The following is a 20,038-nucleotide window of genomic DNA, read 5'->3' on the forward strand; positions in this document are numbered from 1 at the left end:
AAAGTTATAGAATCTTAATTAAAATCGCATCTTCAGGTTCAACGTACAACAGAACCCTGCTAGAGAGGTTTCAAGCACCTATCTGCAAAAATGTAAATTTTATATTTTTTTTTTGCCAGAAGAAAGATCACGAATGAGTGTTTATTTGTTTATTCGTTTGTTTGTTTTTTTTTTTTTTTCTCCCCGGGGTGGCCGTATCCACCCAGTAGTCTTAGAACATTGGGATGGGGTCTTTCAAACGAGAATTAAAAGCTCTATTGTCTTTTTGAAGTTACCAAAAAGTTGGAGTGCAACTATGCCTCCCCCTTTTTAAAGCTGCCGATGAAAAGTTCGAGATAACCATTTTGTCCAGCATAGTTGAAAGGCCGAATAAGTATGCCTTTGGATATATCATGACCTCCCAGAGCTCTTGGGGAGAGGACTTTAGTTTACAAAATTTGTCCATTGTTTACGTGAAGTATGCATACATTTTCGGGTGTTGAGGGCAAATTTTCTTCTGGTGGGATTTCCCCTGGGATAATTTCTCATGGGGAAGGAATTTATCAGGGAGTTAGTTTTCCAGGGAGAATTATACGCTGCGGGAACTTTCTAGAATTCCTATACAAAATTCTTTTTATTCTTTACTTTCTCTTTTCTGTCTCATTTTACGAGTGGAGTTGTTAAAGGTAAATCTTCATCAGGATGAAATTGTAAAGAGGATATACCCGTGGGGAGGGTGTTTCTCTGTGGAGGTGGGGCCAGATCTCCTGGGATTATTGAAATCCGATCAGAAATTAAATTAAAAAAAAAGTATTTTCAACTGAAAGTAAGGAGCAATACCAAAACCTAAACCCATAGAAATTATTAGTATATGAAAGGGTTGTCTCTTCCTCAACACCTCGCTCTTTACGCTAAAGTTTGAATTATTTACACATTCTTTAATAGCAACTTCTGAAATACTATGTTTGTTTATTTGGGACAATAAGAAGCTTTTTAAAATAAAGAGTGAGGTGTTGAGGACATGGCAACCCCATAAATACACGTAATAATTTCAGTTGGTTCCAAGTTTTAATGTGGCTCCTTACTTTCAGTTGAAAAAACTTTTCTTTATTTAATTCCGAAAAAAGTAGGGTTGAGATAATGAGAGTAGTGACGGCCCAATACCTTGAAGCGGACAGATACGGGGTGAACTATTGGAGCTTATAGCCCTTCAAGACGTTATTACGGACATCTGAGTCTTATGAAATACTACAGTGTACCTGTAATGGTATAGTACACCTGTTTGTTACGGTTGCTCTTGGATTATGGTTGCATTGGATATGGTTGCACTTGGGTCTTAAGCGATACTATAGTTATAGTACATCTAATTGCTACATAATAGGGGATGTTTTCTTCAACAATTAGTTGCATGTTACGTAATAAAGGGATGTTTGACCTTCAGGGGGCCGCCACTAGGGAGCTTTCAAGACACTGGGTCCTATCAGCCGATTGGAATGGGGATTCTAGCCACCCATTCTAATGGGACACTAGTAGTCAATTCCAGCAGAGACCTAGCATCCATTTCCATTGGGAGCTCTATACGTAAAGGCAGTGCATACGTGGATGCTACGCAATGGTGACGCACACATATATGTTACGTAACGACGGCAAACGTGTATGTTACGTAATGAGGGTGCACACGTGGGAGGTTAAGTAATATTTAAGAGGTTTTTTCTCCAGGGATTGATTTTTCTTTCAAGGTGTCTTTTCCTCGACGTGTTTTTTCTTCCGAGATTTCATTTTCTTCAAGATTCTTTTTCTTCTTCAAGATATTTTTTTATATTTATTCCCAAGGGAAACTTTATATTCAAAACATTTTTGTTAAATTAAGGAATCAAAAGAGACTTTCCCCCTAATGGAACTGTGCTCGCTCAGATCAATAAGCTATGAATTGAGTGGTTGATATCAATTGTTTCCGAGAACAAACCACCTGATTTTACATCTTACATTTGTAGTTGCTTGTATCGATAATATACGTATTGCTTTTTCAACTTACCAGGGCCACGTAAGCAACACATGTGAAAAAGTAAGCAACAACTAGGCAGCAGAAGGTGAATAGTGAAAAGAATTAAGCGAAGACATTGTTGAGGATCAATGAACTCTGAACAAACCCGGACAAACCGATTATTCACTTGTAGGCAATATGCTCCTGGCGTTTTTTGGGAAATGTTTCTTCTTAGAAAATTTTTAGAGATGTTCTTTTAGAGAATGATATTAACTTACTCAAAATATAGAAAAACAATCCTTCTTGAGAATGTCTGTAGATTTTTCTTAGGGAAAGATTTAAGCCTGCTCAGAACATAAGAAAATAGCTGCTCTTAGAGAATTTATAAACAAGTTTACCTAGAAATTGAAATAAATTTGCTCACAGCATAGGAAATGGTCCATGCTAGTGAATTTTTAAAGGAGTTTTCTTCAAAAACAATATAAAACAGCTAAAAACTTTTGAAAATAGTCCTTCTTAGAGAATTTGGTTGCATTTGACATGCACCTACATGTTAAAATATTGTTATTTTAAAACGCCCCTGTGTTTGCCTCTGTGTTTGTTTGTGTGTGGATGATTCAGCATATGTTTTTTGTATCTCTCACCTTACCTCTGTGTCTGTCTGTGTTTTACCTGTTTTTGTGTGTGTCCAAGCGTCTGTTTGCCTGTCTCTGTGTTTTTCTTTGTGTGTTTGTGTGGATGATTCTGTGTGTTTGTGTCTTTGTTTTTGTTTCTCTTTCATCGTGCCTGTATGCCTTACTGTGGGTTTTTCTGTCTCTGAGTGTGTCTGAGTGTGTGTTTGCCTACCTCTGTTTTTATCTTTGTGTGTTTTTTTTTTTGTCTCTCTCTAACCGTGTTTGTGTTTCTGAGTGTTTGTTTTCCTGTGTATGTATTTGTCTGGGTGCGTCTTTACCTATCTCTGTGTTTGTTTTTCTTTGTTTGTTTGTGTGTCTGACTCTTTTGATAGTGAGGGTTCTCTCTTTCTCTCTCTATCTCTCACCGTGCCAGTTTGTCTGGCTGTGTGATTGCATGACTCCATGTGTGTCTGAATGTGTGTTCCCCTGTGTTTGTGTGGCTGACTTTGTGTTTTTTCTGTTTCTTTTCTCTCTCTCTCACACTTTGCTTGTGTGTCTGAGTATGTGTTTGCCTGCCTCGTTGTGTGTCCGAGTGTGTGTTTGCCTTTCCCTGTGTTTGTCATTGTGTGTCTGAGTCTGCGTCTTTGTGTCGGTTTCTTCTCTCTCTCTCACCGCGACTCCGTGTCTAACTGAGTGTTTGTCTGTGTCTGTTTGTGTCTAAGTGTGTGTTTCTCTGGCTCTGTGTTGGTCTTTGTGGGTTTTTATGTCTGACTATGTGTGTTTGTGTGTATTTTTGACTCTCTCTCACCGTGCTAGCGTGTCTCTGCGTTTATTTGCATGCCTGTGTGTCTGACTTCGTGTGATTATTTGTGTCTGTTTTTGTCTCTCTTTATACCTGTGTGTCAGAGCGTCTCTTAGCCTGTTTCTGTGTTCCCGTGTGTCTGAATTTGTGTCTTTGATTTTTTTTTGTCTCTCTCTCACCGTGACTTTGTGTCTGACCGTTTGTTCAACTGTCTGAGTTTGTGTTTGTCTGTATCTATGTTTGTCTTTGTGTGTTTTTGTGTCTGACTCTGTGTGTTTCCGTGTATTTTTGTCTCTTTCCCACCAAGCCTGAGTATCTGAACGTCTGTTTGCCTTTATCTGCGTTTGTTTGCATGCCTATTGTGTTTAACTCTGTGTGTATGCGTGTATTTTTGTCTCTTTCTCATCAAGTCTGAGTGTCTGAACGTCTTTTCACCTGTATCTGCGTTTGTTTGCATGCCTATGTGTCTGATTTTGTGTGTTTGTGGGTTTTCTTTGTGCCTCTGTGTCTCAGTGTCTGTTGTCTGTTTGCCTGTCTCTGTGTCCTTGTGTATATGACATTGTGTGATTGTGTGTGTTTCTATCTCTCTCTCTCTCTCTCTCTCTCTCTCTCTCTCTCTCTCTTTCTCTCTTTCTTTCTCTCTCTCTTTCCGTGGACTATCCTATGTAAGACTAGTAGATTCCCCTATAAGCCAAGTAGTAGTACCTTTGTCTCTTAAAATTCCTTTTCTCGTGTCTCTGACTATTGAAAAACATTTGAAACGTTAGAGTTGTTAGTGTACCCTAAAAATAATGGAAACATAACAAAGTAATGCAATAAACTATTTTTATTGAAATAATAGCCTGTAGAATATCATCATAAAAAATTAATGCTTTGAATACACCTCATAAAATACTGCGGCATGTTTTCTCTTGAGATGTGATATATTCCATTTTGGGGTCATACCCAACTTTTAATAACTTCACCATAAATTTCATCATTGATGTTATTGTTTTAAATGAGTGTATCTGATGGTGAACTATCGATGGTACTACTAAAAATTGTCGATGCTTTGTTTTTCATCAATTCATCTTTATATTCCTTTGTGATAATGTATGTCAATACCCTTTTTATTTTACTTGAGATTTCACAGTCTATTATGATATTTTTTTTACATAAAGTTTTTAACATAGATTTTTTTAGATTTTGTTGCATAGTGTCAGTACCTGGATAAGATATGCATTATGACGTTGATGCTGCATTAGGCTTGTCTTGTTCTTTTTTTCTATTCCAAAGGAATTTAACACCTTACTGTCATGACAACGCACGCATACATTTCCAAAAAGATCTCCATTAATGCTCCTTTAAAGTTCAAAAATTTCACTTTGTCAGCATTCATTGCTATGATATCTGTATGTTGAACATACTTTCTTGAAATATTTGATCTTCACCTTTTAGAATAAAGATGTGAGTGTTTATCCTTCCAATGCGCTAGTGATAATGTTCAAAAACGTACAATTAACTAGCTATTGTCGATGACCGGCCATAGAATACTAAGGATGCAGCCGCATACAAAATCTAGAAATCCGAAACAGGTTTAAAGTGCCTTGGTCGCAGTATTGCTTGCCAGGAGGTTTCAACGGGTGGGAAAATTGGGCCACGCCAGCGTCAACTAACATGAGTAATTAGAAGAAACGCTATTGGGAATTTTCCACCGAGTTTAAATGATCAATTCTAGTTCAAATGAATATTTTTGCAACAAATGCCTGAAAAAGTTTTAAGAACAATTAAGGGTGTTGGAGGGTGTCATTTGCCATCTATAGTTTGTCACGGTGGGACGAATCACCTTGGGGGCATCACTTTGGGTGTGGACTGCTAAATTAAGAACCGATTGATATAAATCTTATTTTTATCATTACAAAAAAATTGAGAACACCTTATGAATAATGAGGACGCCATGTGTCATCCAAGGTTTGCCGCGGTGGCATGAATTGCCCCGGGGGCATTATGTTGTGAATAAATTGCTAAAACACGAACATTTCGATTTAAAGCATATTTTTATCATGAATATAACTGAAAATACCTTAGGAACAATGAGGGGTGCCAGAAGGTGTCATGGGTCAGCTGAAGTGTGGCAAGGTGGTGCGAATTTCCATGTAATATTATTTTTGGAGTTGGCTTGCAAAAACACTAAAATATGCACTTAAAGTGTATTTTTATAATGAGAATATCTGAGAATGCCATAGAAATGGTAATATGCTGCAGAGGGTGCCATGTGCCATTCATAGTGTGTCACAGTTTCAAAACTGAGAGAAAATAATGCCAACAAAGAATATACATAATATAGAATTAAGTCACACGTCTGTGTCCCCCGCTTGAATTTAACTCTAACAGGTCACCGCTTGAGCGTTCTCACTAAAAGCTCTCAAAAATATCTTTTAATGTGGCTTAAATTTACTTCTAAGGGGATTATGCAAAATAAAAAGAAAAATATAATTAAAATATGTGCTTGGCAATCAGGACTATATAGTCTTGTCTCAAATAAACATTTAATTTTCATCAAAACTTCTCAGAAAGTCTCTTAAAGTGGTTTATATTAACCTCTAATAACAACCCTCCTCCTTCCTTGGAATTAATTGTTAGGGTTTCCGCCTTTCTTTAATTCACGCTGTTTTGCTTATAGTTTATCCTTCTTCAGCCTTTTACACGTTTTGTTTTCTATTTTTTGAGTTGTAACTCCTTTTTTCTGTGATTTCATAACTTTAGTAGTGAAACGTATATGTAGAATAAAAAGTCTGTGTCTTACAATGCATTGTCTTGGTCACATAAAATGCTAATAACATTGTAAAATCTTGGTACAGGTCAAATGTAACCAAATTCTTTAAAAATGACTATTTTTCCATGTTTTGAGCAAGTTTATATCATTCTCTAAGGAAAAATCTCTAAGAATCCTCTAAGAATGACCCCTCCCCAAATTCTAGAACCATATCGCCAAGAAGGTAAGAATCACCGTGTCCAGGCTCGTTCAGAGTTTATTGATCCTCAGCCATACCTTTACTAAACCTGTTTCAACTCTTATGTCTACGTGATGTTTCACCTGTGCTGTTTACGTTGCCCTGGTATCGTGGAAAAGCAGTAGGGATATTATCGATCCAATCAACTACATATCCATCATGTAACGTAAGGTGGTTTGTGCTCGGGAACAAGGAATGTGAAACTAACGATTCACAGCTTATCGATCTCAGGAAGAATCCAGTGAATTTCCCGATTTTGAAACAGGTAACCATGTAGAAAGTATTACCCGAATCAAAATGTTAGAAGGCTTTATTGGTCCAGCTGTCTATCACAGAGTTCCACTGAGGGGATTTCTCTTTCGATTTCTTAAGCAGACAAAAATATTTAGAATATAAAGGTTCCCTGAGGAAAAAATCTTCAAGAAGATATCTTGACGAAGAAAATTTTTTTTTTAAGAAAATGAAATCTCAAAGAAAAAACGCCTTGATGAGAAAGACGCCTCGAAAGAAAATGAAATCCTGAAGAAAGAGATCTCTAAAAGTATTACGTAATATCCCATGTTCTCGTCGTCATTACATAACGCTCACGTGTGCATCACCATTACATAGCCACCACATGCGTGCCTTGATTACGTAACAGCCATGTGTAAGCCGCCATTAAGTGGCACCCAAAATAGCACGTTTGCGTCACCGTTACGTAACACTCGCGTTTGTGTCACCATTGCGTAACACCCACGTATATACCCTCCTCAGTTACAACTGGGGGTTCCCCACGGGTCCAAGCCTCTGTCAAATCACGTGAAATTATGTCAGCCTCAGTCACAACCTATGGTTCCCCACTTGACTAGTGGGCCCCAATTTTAATTGGTTGCTAGGGGTCCGGTGAAATTGGATTCTCGGGCTCCCAATGGAATTTGATGCTTTTTATCCGCTGGAATTGACTACTAGTGCCCCCATTGGAATTAGTTGCTAGGGCCTGGTGTCTTTTAGGTTCTCTATTGGTGTCTCTAAAGGTCAAGTATTACTCTATTACATAAAAAGCATGTTCGTCTTAAAGAAAACACATCCCTTATTACGTAACAATCAGGTGTGTTATAACAAACACATGTATAATAGTGTTGCGTAAGACCCAGGTGCGCGCAACCAACAAGTGTACTATACCAGTACATGTGCAATATAGTATTGCTTAAGGCCCAACTGTGTATTATAACATCTTTAGGGGTTAGTAGCTCTATTAGTACACCCCCTATCTGTCCACTTGAAAGTATATGTCCTTCACTATTAGTGAGTGGGCTCAGATACATAATTTCAATTTTATTTTAACATTATTGGCTAGGATTACCCTAAATGAGAGAAGAGTTGCTACTTCTGAAATGTTTAAATAAATGCTTAATTTTTCAGATTAACAGCAAAAAACAATACGAAAAAGACCTCCGAAAGTTTCTCAAAAACCTTTGACAGTATTGACTTGTAATAATTTGTATATTTGTGGGAAAAGCGCGTTTCTTGAGGGTTTGTATTTTCTCTTTTTCCAAGGTTCGCCCCTGATAATTTTATCTCCGGCTGAATAAAAAGGAACGTTTCTGCAACATGTTGGAACTAATCCATTTTTTAGGATGTTTGGTCTTGAATTTTTAGTGTTGCCGTGAATATGCTCTTACCCAGAAACTCAGGTCCTCGTTATAAATAAAAATACTACTTACGAGCTTGCGTGAAATTTAAACCTCTCGTTCCTTGCAAAGATACCAGAGCCAATTCACTTTGCATATGTTGCTAGTGCCCTATCAAGTTTACTTAATTCAAGTAGTGAATACTAGCAGTTTATTATTCCTTGTTTGTAGCTTCTAAATTACTCATCAGACCTGATTAAGAGCGAGTTTTTTTTTTCTCGACAAATTTAATACAGGAACTAGAAAGAAGTTTGAGCTTAGCTAGTTCCTCTTTTCAGGTTCGGAGACAAGGATGAAAGTAAAAATTGATGGAGGGCTGTGGATCGCTATTGTTCTTGGTAAGGACTTTGGTTTATTTTTTTTTTACTTTTTTAAAACACAAGGGTAAAAATTCTAGTTTAGCTACTTTTTTTTATCTTGTAAAGGGGTTAGGTTAGGAAAATGAAATTTTCAGGGATGGGTCTACAGACTAGACTATGTCCCAGGAAGGCAAATGAAGTACCTACATTTACTCCTTCTCCCTCTAGACGGCAGCGACCTTTGATGACCTTTAAAAAAATTGTATAAAAGTAAAACCTTGCAAAACAGATCTCCTGCTTCAGCGAATTACAAGAAAACGGTTTTTAGTTTCACAACTTGGCTCAATCCAATTCGTTATTCAAATAGTGAAGTTGTGATACTTCGCTATTTGAGCTAAGTGTCACAACTTCGCACAAATAAATCAACTTTGGATTTATTTGGTTTCAAAGAACTGCAAAACATTTCCTAAATTTAGAAAAAAAACATCGATATGGCTTAAATTCTACTCAAATAACAGGAATTGCATTTTCAGAATTAAAACCGATAACTGATAATTAAGGTAAAATGTTGTTTTGTCAATGTTTTAGTAGGTATAGGACCTGTCAAGTAGGCAAATTTCTAAGACTTAGAAATCAGATGAGGGTTAACATGGAAGCTTGGCAATACCTTCCCAGAATATTTATATAGTTTGGTTTATTTTTAAAAAAAAGTATTAATTCATGCTCAATACGATATAAGTGTATATGAATAAATAAGAGAGAGGGTGGAGGATTTAGATCCAAGTTACTCTAAAATCTCAAGATCAGTTCCACAATTGCTTCTATTGTTCAAATAATTTGCCGGTTTTTGCACTTTTCAAAATGCACCCTTCCTGAACTTAATTGTGCGCATTTTCATTAGGATACACACTTAAAATGGGTACTTATGTGCCCAAGGGCGTATCAAGGAATTTTGTTCGGGCAGAGGGGGGTATATTGTTAGGGGGGCTACAAAAAAACTTTAAAAACGCATCGAAAATTCGTCCAAATGCATTTTGTAACGTTTTTACGAGTTGGACAAAAATTTTGTGGTAAGGGGATTCAAACCCCTTAATCCCCCTCGACCTAGAAATTGCATTGTATATACACGATCTGTTTATTAGACCTGCTTCTGACTAAAACCCCGAAGCCTAGGTATTTTTGGTACCATGGTTGTCTTACGCAGTGATCATGCATTTGATATTAAAATGTAGGATATCTTCCAGAGCCCCCCCCCCCTCTCCCCAATACAGGTATCTATAATCAGTGGATTTAATTTTTTTACGTTTGGTAGTTTTTATCTTTTCTTTTTCCTAGCAGGATTAATAGCTTAGAACCAGTAGCTACAGTATTTGGGAGTAGATTTTACTTGAACAGAAACGCGAGTTCTAGCACCCTCTCTGAGAGCCTATTGTCATTAAAGTGAAACTATAGATTCCATTCCCTGCAATCTTTCTTCTTCCGGGCAATTCACTGCCAAACCTGTGGGCACATCAAAGTTCTGATTGTTTCAATCAGGAAGGCGAAAATGAATAAGAAAAGATATCTTCAAGATGAGTTTGGCCGTAGAGATCTTCGTGCACCCCCTCCACAACACCTTTCTCTTTGCGCCAAAGTTTGACTGTTTGTCCCATTTCTTTCAGAACGGCTAAAAAAAATACACATGTCCGTTTAATTAATATAAGAGGATTTTTTAAAAGTGCTAAAAGCTTTAGCGTAAAGTGGAAGGCATTGAGGAAGGGGGAAACTCCTTCATATACGGAATTTCTGTTCGTTTTCAGTTTTAATGTACCTTATTACTTTCAGTTAAAAAAAAAACTTTGTATTATTTAATATCTACCAGAATTAAAAAAAATAGTCAATCTTAGGTTTTATAACAGGAAGAAGATGAGGAGAGGTCAGATTAAATTATTTCCCCCAACCGAAAAATCTAAGGATTTGTTCTTTTTTGAAAAGCTGACCTTTTAAGGTCTAATCTGTGTCCAAAAATCCGTGACATCACTTTCTGATTCGATATTTCCAAGGATCCTGAAAGAAGTTTAAATTTACTGAAATTTTTGTTAACTGGATTGAGTACGCATTTTTTAACACAATTGAAATCGTGAACACAACTGTATTATTGAATCACCTGAAATCACCGCAGCACGGACAGCTTTAATTTTCAGTGAAATAAAAAAAAATATTTTTTTTACAGAAAGTAAAGAGCAATATTAAAACTCAAGACGAACAGAAATTATTCCTTATATGAAGGGTTGTCCCTTCCTCAATACCTTGCTCTTTACGCTAAAGCTTTTAGCACTTTAAGAAAGCCGCTCAAATTAGTTAAACGGCTTTTGTGTTTCAGTAGCCATTCTTAAAAAAATGGGACAAACTGACAATCTTTCACGTAAAGAGTAAGGTATTGAGGAGGGGCCAACCTTTCATATTAGGAATAATTTGTTTGTTTTTAGTTTAAATGTTGCTACTTACTTTCAGTTAAAAAACTTTTTTAATTATTTAATTTCTGATCGTTTTTCAAATAATGCCAGTAAATTTAACTCACCCTCCATGGAACATTCCCCCCTTCACGAATATATTTCTCAGTGTAAATTTCTTCATACATAAAGTGTTCCGTCCATGCTGAAAATCCCCCTCCCCGTAAAATTTCTTGCGGGCGATTCAGTCTGAAAATTTATCCCGAACATAAGACTTTAATCTCTAAACTGTTTATCGATCCCTCCACAAATCCCTTCCAAGAATTTGTTCCCTGGAAATCAAAACAAGGGGAAAATAGCCCCCCAGATAATTCTCCCAGATCTTCTCCACATGCAAAATTGATTAAAAGAATTTCGTATAGGAATTCTGTCAAATCCGCCCTGTGGAAACTTTCGCTGAAAAATTCACCCCCGCAAAGACGCTTCCCCAAGGAAGATTCTCCATATAAAAATCCACCCCAAGCACAATATCACCGGTCCCCGAATACTTGCCATATGCTTGTTCACAAAATCCCGTATACTTCCCAATAATAATTACTATATGTAAACAAAGGGCAAATTGAAACCTTAGAGGCCTCTCCCCATGGTTTGTGGGGGTTTATTTTACCCCCAACGACATAGTTGTTTGATCTTTTAACTATACTGAACAAAATGGCTATCTCAAAATTTTTGATCACAAAATCATGGGGAAAAAATGGGTGTGTGAGGGGGGCCAGTTGCCCTCCAATATTTTAGGTCACTTAAAAAGGGCGCTAGAACTTTTAATTTCGGTTTGAATGTATCTTTTTCCGATCTTTTCGAAACCCTATTTCAATAAGATCACCCCTGGGGGAAATAGCAAGAAAAAAACAAATAAACACGCATCTGTAATCCTTTACAGAAGGGTTCTTTGGTACGCTGAATCTGATGGCGTTATTTTCATTAAGATTTCTTAAATCTTAGGAGGTGTTTTTCCCCTATTTAAAAAATAAGGCAATTTTTTCAGGCTCGTTACTTTTGATGTGTAACATTGAGCATGATAAATCGTATATATTTGGAATCAGCATAACAAGCAAATTCTTTTAATGTGTCTATTGATATCAAAATTCAGTTTTTTAGAGTATTGGTCATTATATAGCAGAGGTGCTCCTTACTTACAGTTTGTTACCACAAACTGTTGGATCATCATGCTGGTTATCTTTTTAGTTTGTTGTCAAATTACATGGTGCTACTTGTTACGTTTCAAATTCACCACCTGAATCAGGTTACATTCCCCAACAATAAAAAAAAAGACTAACTGTTTAACCGTCAATTAAAGATAGAATTTAAAACTACTTCTTCTGACAGCTTCTTGGGTATTGATTATTAGCACTAAAAAAAGACATTTTCTAATTTTTTTTTGTTTAAAACTTTCCTCTCAGAAGGATATTTTTTCTACAAAAGCGACCAATGGGCTGGGACTATTGAACACTTGATGTATCTTATCTTTTTTATCGACGTCAGTTGACGGAAATTTAGTAGGGGGGAGCAATTTTTTTTTAACCAAAGAAAAAATTTTGTTGACTTTTTAGTTTTTCAGTAAAAATACCAAAAATACTATTTTTTAATGTAGGGAGGAAAACAAGGGGGGTGGGGGAACAGAACCGATGTCTTGAGAAGGCCGATAGCCAGAGAATTGAACATTGCCCAGTTGTATTTTATTTTTGTAGGCAACTGAAAATTGTTATCATTTCATTAGATTTCCCCCGAAAGTTTCAAGCATCCACGTGGATTTAATAATATGGTGAAACGGATCTTTTAATTTCTTTCCCCATTCGTCAAAGGCTCAACGCTTCACTTTTATCCCCAAAAGACGAGCAACCGATGTGATTTAAAGCCTGTTTGGGAGTTATATGACACTGAATAAATACCTCACGAACAGAAAAAGACTCAATGGGTTCTAATAAACGTCGGCTTATTGCTCTTCATAAATTATGTGCTGGTTTGTTTAATTTATTAGCCGCAAATGCTAAAACCAATTTGTCTGGTGAGATTCGACTAGCTAAAATGCTGTCAAATAGAATGAAACGAAAATTTCTGCAAGTTCGAAACCCCCCATTAAGGGTCTGGCCCATTGGCATACACCCTGTTCTTATTTCTTTTTTCTAATGGATTTTAAAACTGTTATTTTTTAATGGATTTTTATGGTAAATTTCACTCATCAAGTCTTAAGACTGATAAAGGTTAAAAGAAATATTTTTGAAATCAGAAATAAGACTTTTTTTGAAAATAAGAGAGAAAATTTGTGGTTTGCAACACAGATATTACAGCTAATGGAAATAATTAGAACAACCTTGAAAGTCTTTTTTGTATTGGTGTGATCAAAAAGTATGTTACATTACACAATGTTTCTTACATTCAAGGTTTTGAGCATAGTAGATTCTACTCCTAGTTGCTCTGGTCTCTGAATGACCTTAAATTGTGTCTATCTTTGGAAGTGTCTAGCCAGGTCTTTAACTGACGGAGATTAACAAAAGGCGACATAGATGCACACACAAAAACTAAAGGAAGGAAGTTTTAGAAGATTTCTCCGGTAAAAGGTGTGAAGAAAAAGTTTTTGAAAGCTATTTGGCTGGTAAAACAATTACAATAACCATATGTTATATTCCTAAGTAATAAGCTTCTAGGAAGAAGAAAAGTAAATTTTAGCTTAAAGAGCAGGAAGTAGGGGCGACGGCAGCTCTTTCATAGGCAGCTTAATATATAGTATGCTGCCTATGAAAGAGCGAAGTGGCCTCTACGTGGGTTCTATTTCCCCTAAATCACTTTTGGAAGGAGTTGTTATATATACTTCGGAAGGGGCTCGTTTGGTTAGAACTGGAAGTTTTAGTGTCCTTTTAAAGGGTCAAAACTGATCGGAGGGCAACAAGCCCATCACCCACGCTCCCCTGTCCGCCAAAGACATCCAATCGACATTTTTGTATATTCATTTTAATCAGCATAGTGGAAAGGGCCAACAATTTTACCTCTGGGAATGATAACCACTCCAAGCCCTTGGGGTAAGGGCTATGAGCTATGCAATTTTGCAATTATATTCATATAGTAATTTTTACTTGCAAAGAGGCATGTTTGGCCTTTGGTGTCCAAAAGGGCTATGGACACTTCTGTGAAGCATTCACAGGAGTGCTGGGCTAAATCAAAACACAATATTTGCATGCAGGCTGTCAAAAAAGCACATGTTAGGAATAGCGCAGGAGATCAAGTTGGAGCTTTCAGGCAACGATGAGGGGGATGATCAACTAACGAAAAGCCAATCTATGCATCCTACTACTACTACCATTATTTCTACTACTACTACTACTACTACCCCCATTACTACGATTGCTACTGTTATAGCTACTATTGCTACTGCTACCACTACTACTACTGCTTCCATAACGATTATAAATTCTGCTATGACTTCTATTAAGGCTATGGGTATTAAGGTGAAAATTGAAGAGTGTGTTGAATCGGAAGTTGAACTAGATCAAAACATGCTATGTACATGCAGGTTGTCTAAATAGTGTAGGCATACTAGCAATATCTCCGGAACGGCTTAGGGTATTAAATTGAAACTTTCAGGGTATGTTGAGGGGGTGCTGAACTTACCAAAGACACAATGACCATACCACTCCTACTACTAGGACTATTACTACTACTAAGGCTAATTTATTAAGAAAAAATTAGGGAAGGTTGAGGGAGATCTTTAGTTAAATTAAAACACATTCTGTGAATGCAGGTTGTCAAAAGGATGGACCAGCAATATCTCAGGAATGGCGTGGAGTATTAAGTTGAAACTTTCAGGGCATATTGAGGGTGATGTTGCAAAACCAACAGGCACTATTGAGACAATATTCCTACTATTGCTACTACTACTGTTGTTACTAACAATACAACGACTTTTACTAATACAACTAAAGAGCTACATAGCTTCAATGTAATGTTTAGTTTTTGTTTTACTAGGCCACTTTGTATCGAAAAGTTAACGCAGATTCCTTGGAGCAGACTGATTAGATTTGAAATTGAAAGCCCTAATGATTTTTTCAATAGTCAAAAGTGATTGGAGGACAGCTAGCCTCCTCCCATGCTACTTTTTATTACTCTCCCCAAAGTCATCTTGTTCAACATAGTCGAACTGTCCAATAACTATTCCTCTGGAGTTGGTCTGAGCCACAACGGTCCTTGGGGCAATGGTTGTAATCTATGGAATTCGTTCATTTTTACGTATACGATTTGTTACTGGGAAAGGGGATCTTTGATCCTGGGTGCCCAAAAAGGCTAGATGTATTGAGGCAAAACTGTCAGGGAATGTTGGGATCAAACGTGCTCGGATTATCGTTTTGTATAAAGGTGGACCAAGAAACAATCTAGCAAATAACCGACAAATTTCAATTTCATCAGCATTTAGTAAAATCTTTGAAAAGTCTACGCTTTCTCGTCTCCTGACTTTCCAAAAATTAAAAAAAATTCTTCATGATTTTCAATTTGGTTTCCAGATAAAGCACCCTACTGAACATGCCTGTATGAAGTTTTTTTCTTGGTTTCAGTCTTATTTGAATGATAAGTTAATTTTTGTGGATTCACTTTTCTGTTCACCCTCACAAATGTATTTTGGCGTCCCCCAGGGATTAGTCTTAGAGCCTATGCTATTTTTGATTTATGTAAATGATCTTTTTCATGTAGTAGAAAAGTAGAAACTTATTAATTGCTGTAGACTTTGTTATACCTAGGCTTCCCTTGCCCATAATGGCAGCTATAGTTCGCCTTCTTCTAATGTCCTTGTTTGTTTTGCTGATGACAACACACTTACACACTTTGCAAAACTGCAAATCAGAGATTCGATTAAACTTGGAAAATTTGTTTGAGAGGATAATTTTGTGGCTTGATGCTAATTATCTTACCCTAAATTTTTTGAAGTCCAGTTTTTTTTCGCGTTCATAAAAAAAATCATAAATCCAAAGATCGATATGTTCGTTTTTTTGGGCATCCTTGTTGATCATATTGATTGAGGGTGCCGATCATCCACTGATTCGGTTTGTTTAAAAAAATTGTCGATAATTGTTTGGCTTCTTAGAAGTTATTTTTACTTATTAATTCATTCTTTTTTTTTCTTCTTTTTTTTTACAGTTCTTCGGGTTCTATTTAATCTACTTAATTAATTTAGTCTATTTATTCTATTTAGTTTTGATTAAAGTAAAGGGCAACGTTGAAACTTAAAACGAACACAAATTGTCTACTAGCTGCCATTTCTTCACTGGTAAAACCGGTTTCTTTCCTTTTTAAAGCTGAACTTTTAACATGTTTTAGATACGGACCGTATTCTAAGTAATGCAAAAATATATTCTATGGCTTACGTAGACAGCAGCGGCATTTCCCTTCGTTTAAAATTTTATCGTTACATTTATCTTTCATTAAAAAAAAGAAAACATATCTGTTTTAATATGACTTATTTAGAAATTTGATAATTATTTACAGTGGTTAGACTTTTAAACACAAATTTGTCAATTCTAGTCCATTTTGCTGTTACTTTTCAATTTTGGTGCTTACCTCTCGCATAGTTTTGGAAACTTTTTTATCCTACTTAAATTTCCTTAAAGCTTTCCAATAATTACGTGTGACTGTCACTATCTAATTAAATGGAATTTTATCTATACAATCAATAAAACATTATAGCATTTGTGCCAAATAAAAAAGCGATATTCGTTCAAACCGTGTAACGCAAAATCACAACGCAAAAAAACGCAAAATCATAACCAAAAACAAAGAAAGCCAAAGTGTGTACGAAACGCAAAACCAAAAAATAACAAAAACAAATTGTGTACGAAACGCAAAACCTAAAACAAAGGAAACCAAAACTACGAAAGGCAAAACCAAAACCAAAAACAAAGAAAACCAAAATATGTACGAAATGCAAAGCCAAAACCAACAACAAAGAAAACCAAAGCGTGTACGAAGCGCAAAACCGAAACCAAAAACAAAGAAAACGTAAGTATGTACGAAACGCAGGATTTTTGTAATGGACGCATTTTGAAAAGGAAAAAGAAAAAGCAAAAATGGCTTTATTTTGAAAATTATAGAATGGTAAGGCAACTACTACGAGGGGATGGAAAACTACAAAATACTGAAAATGCCCAAAAGACCCCTGGTCACTTACTCACATCAAATAAAGAGAACTATAGAGGCAAGTACACTTGGTGTTTTAAGCTCGGACTTCCTCTTAAATTGGCCCAATCTCAATAATTTGCTATATTTTCAACATTGTTTACCAGTTTTTGCTGTCTATCTCCTCTAAAGTTAATATTGCAAACTCAACAATATATGACATAAAACACCATATATTTTGAAGATTGATTCGCAAAGCATGGTACAATAGCTGCTCAAAGGACTGGGACAAAAATAGAACTAGAAGGGGTTAATTTATCGAACTTTTTCGTCTTGATTTTGTGCCTGAATATTCTAATAAGTTCATCAATTAAAAAATCAGGTCTAAAATAGAACATTTTATTGAACAAGATTTAATTTTTAACTATTTTTTTTTTCTGACGGCATGCCATGTCAAGTTTTAATGATTTTACTTGGACTTTTATTAGTTTTACTTTACTCGTTTCCGCCGTGACGGAACATTACGAACAATATCTACCGCCTGTATGGATAATTAAAAAGACGCGGATCATAAATCACTAATGTGTCTTTTCCTATAGCAAAAGCATCAAAAAAAACGTTAAGATGTCTGGCTAATGAACAAATTTTAATCGCTTGTGTGAAATGTAACACAGCTTAAAAAATATAACAAATTGCGATCTAAAAAAAATGTAGTAAAGGAAAATATTTATGCACTGGGAATAGTTGCTCAACAATATTCTATTAAATTCTTTTAAGTTTTATAACGGCTGCAAACTTTTCTTTTATAAAGAAATATGGCTACTATTTACGTTAATGTTCTTTAGTACTTACTTGCGCTAGGGCATTCGTTCCTGAAAAATTGAAAGGAAAGCTAAACTTTAGAGTAGAGAGCAGGCTCGATCCTGAAGTATTCAAAGGAAAGACCAACTTTAGATTAGAGTACAGGTAGGTAATTTTGAAGACCAAACTCCCTTTCCATGACAATAACTAACGGTTCAATAGGGGTAAAGCCTTTTATTAGACACAAAAATACTGGATATTTTGGCTACATATAAAGCGATGGTCATCAATAGAAATACTTCTGCTGATTCACTACACATGTGACCAAAATAACCAGTATTTCTTGTGAATCATCACTGTGTAATCAAAGGATTTATCTTTATTCTAACTTTTAGTTATCATAGAGAGAAGGGGTTGCGAGTAGTGACGACCCTCTGCTTTTGAGTGCACATACACGGGGCACATTATTGGAGCTACAAGTCCCTCAAGACGTTATTACAAACACCTCGGTCTTACGCAATACTATAGCACACCCTGTGACGGTAGAGTATACCTACGTAATAGGGGATGTTTTCTTCGAGACACAGCTATTAATTACCTAATAGGGAATGCTTACTTTGGTTCTTACGTAATAGGGTTCGGTCATTACGTAATAGTTTCTTTGAATGTTTAAAAACCTTCTGAGGCCCGCCAAATCAAAATTTCCTTGGATGTTACATCATAAGCTTTGGGTGCTACCTAATTGAGTGCGTTTAAAAACCTACGAGAGCCAGGGCTTCTTTACATAAGAATTTCTTTGATTGTTACGTAATAGGGTTTGTTTACTTTTGGTTGTTTTATAATAGTGCTTGTTACTTTTGGTTGCTACGTAATAGGATGTTTTAGAGTCCACTAGTCAAGCAGGGTAGTTGTATTAAGACATTTTTCTTTAAAATGTTTTCAAGACGTTTCAAGACGTTCCAAAACGTTTTTAGACATTTTTCTTCAAGACATTTTTCAAGAATTTTGATAACGCTTTTTATGACATTTTTAAAAAAAGTTTTTCAAGACATTTCAAGATATTCCAAGACGCTTTTTAAGACGTTCTTTAAAGAAACTTTTCAAGACGTTTCAAGACATTTCAAGACGTTTTAAAGCCATTTTCTTCAAGATGTTTATCTTCATGTTTTTTTATTTCTAACGTAATGGTGAATATTTACTTATGTTAAGGATGACGCATCCACACGTGACTTTTCTCTTCAGAGCCGGTGGGGAATCATGGTTATAACTGAGGGGGACACACACGTGAGATGTTAAATAATGGCATTCTAAACATGGGATGTTACATAATACTTTAAGAGATTTCACTTTCTTTAAAGAAGTTTTTATCAGGGAACCCTTATAGTCTAATAATTTTTGTCCGCATAAGGATTCGAATATAAGAACAAAGATTTATCCAAATGACCAGACATAGCCTTAACCATCTGGACCAGGAAACTATTCAAAATATTTTGATTCGAGGAAGACTTTCCACATGATTACCTATTACACGCAAGGAGAGTCCCCTGTTCCTGCATACTAGAACGATTAAATGGTTCGCATGTTTCCAAACCTTTCCACATAAGAGTACCAGCAACCCAGTGCTATTCTTTTAAAAATGTTGAGCAGCTATACAACCAATGAGATGTTACACAGCATTGGGTTTAGATATTTCATTGCATAAACGATTACGTGTTGAAGTTTTGTCCTGGAAAAAATAATCTAAAGTGTTAAGGCTTTTGTATATATACATTTATTAATAAATCCAAACTTACAAGCATTATTAAAACACAAAAACGCAAATAAAACACAACAAACGAAAAAAAACGTGAAAAAAACTTATAAAGAAGAAAATATAAGCAAAAAGAACCATGAAATAAAGAAAGGTGGGAACCCTAGTAAGCATGTCCAGGGAGTGGGTTGTTCCTAGAGATAAATTTAGGTCATATTAAGAGGTATCTCCGAGAGGCCATAGTTACAATAATCATTTTTATTGCTCTATTAGATACACCTGCAAAAAATAGTCACATTTCAGCATTCAGTTATTTGTGAGAGCTTTTAATGAAAATTCCCTGTTTCTTTGAGCCAAGACTATGCACATTTGACACCACTATGACAATATGTGGCTAGCCCACCCTAGAAAACAATTCCAGAGAGGGACAGGGGTCTTTATTAGTGATAAAGCTTTATTTACACTTTAGTTCACGTTTTCCATAGCTCCTATAAGCAAAAATAAAGAATTTTGCAGTTTTTCCTAGAAGAAAGATCAAAGATGCGTGTGTGCTGT

The 20,038-nt window shown here is 35.9% G+C and overlaps 1 protein-coding gene across 1 annotated transcript in view; it reads left to right on the forward strand.

Annotated features, from left to right (window-relative positions):
- Positions 1 to 8,131: 8,131 nt before the first annotated feature.
- The window catches only part of LOC136034085 (xaa-Pro aminopeptidase 1-like), a 127,969-nt gene continuing 116,062 nt past the window's right edge, over positions 8,132 to 20,038 (forward strand). The window contains exon 1 of the mRNA XM_065715213.1: positions 8,132 to 8,380. Within this exon, the coding sequence (XP_065571285.1) occupies positions 8,335 to 8,380 (46 nt within the window). The 5' untranslated portion in view covers positions 8,132 to 8,334. The remainder of the gene's footprint in view (positions 8,381 to 20,038) is intronic.

This window comes from Artemia franciscana, chromosome 2, assembly GCF_032884065.1.
Source record: "Artemia franciscana chromosome 2, ASM3288406v1, whole genome shotgun sequence".
NCBI lineage: Eukaryota > Metazoa > Arthropoda > Branchiopoda > Anostraca > Artemiidae > Artemia > Artemia franciscana.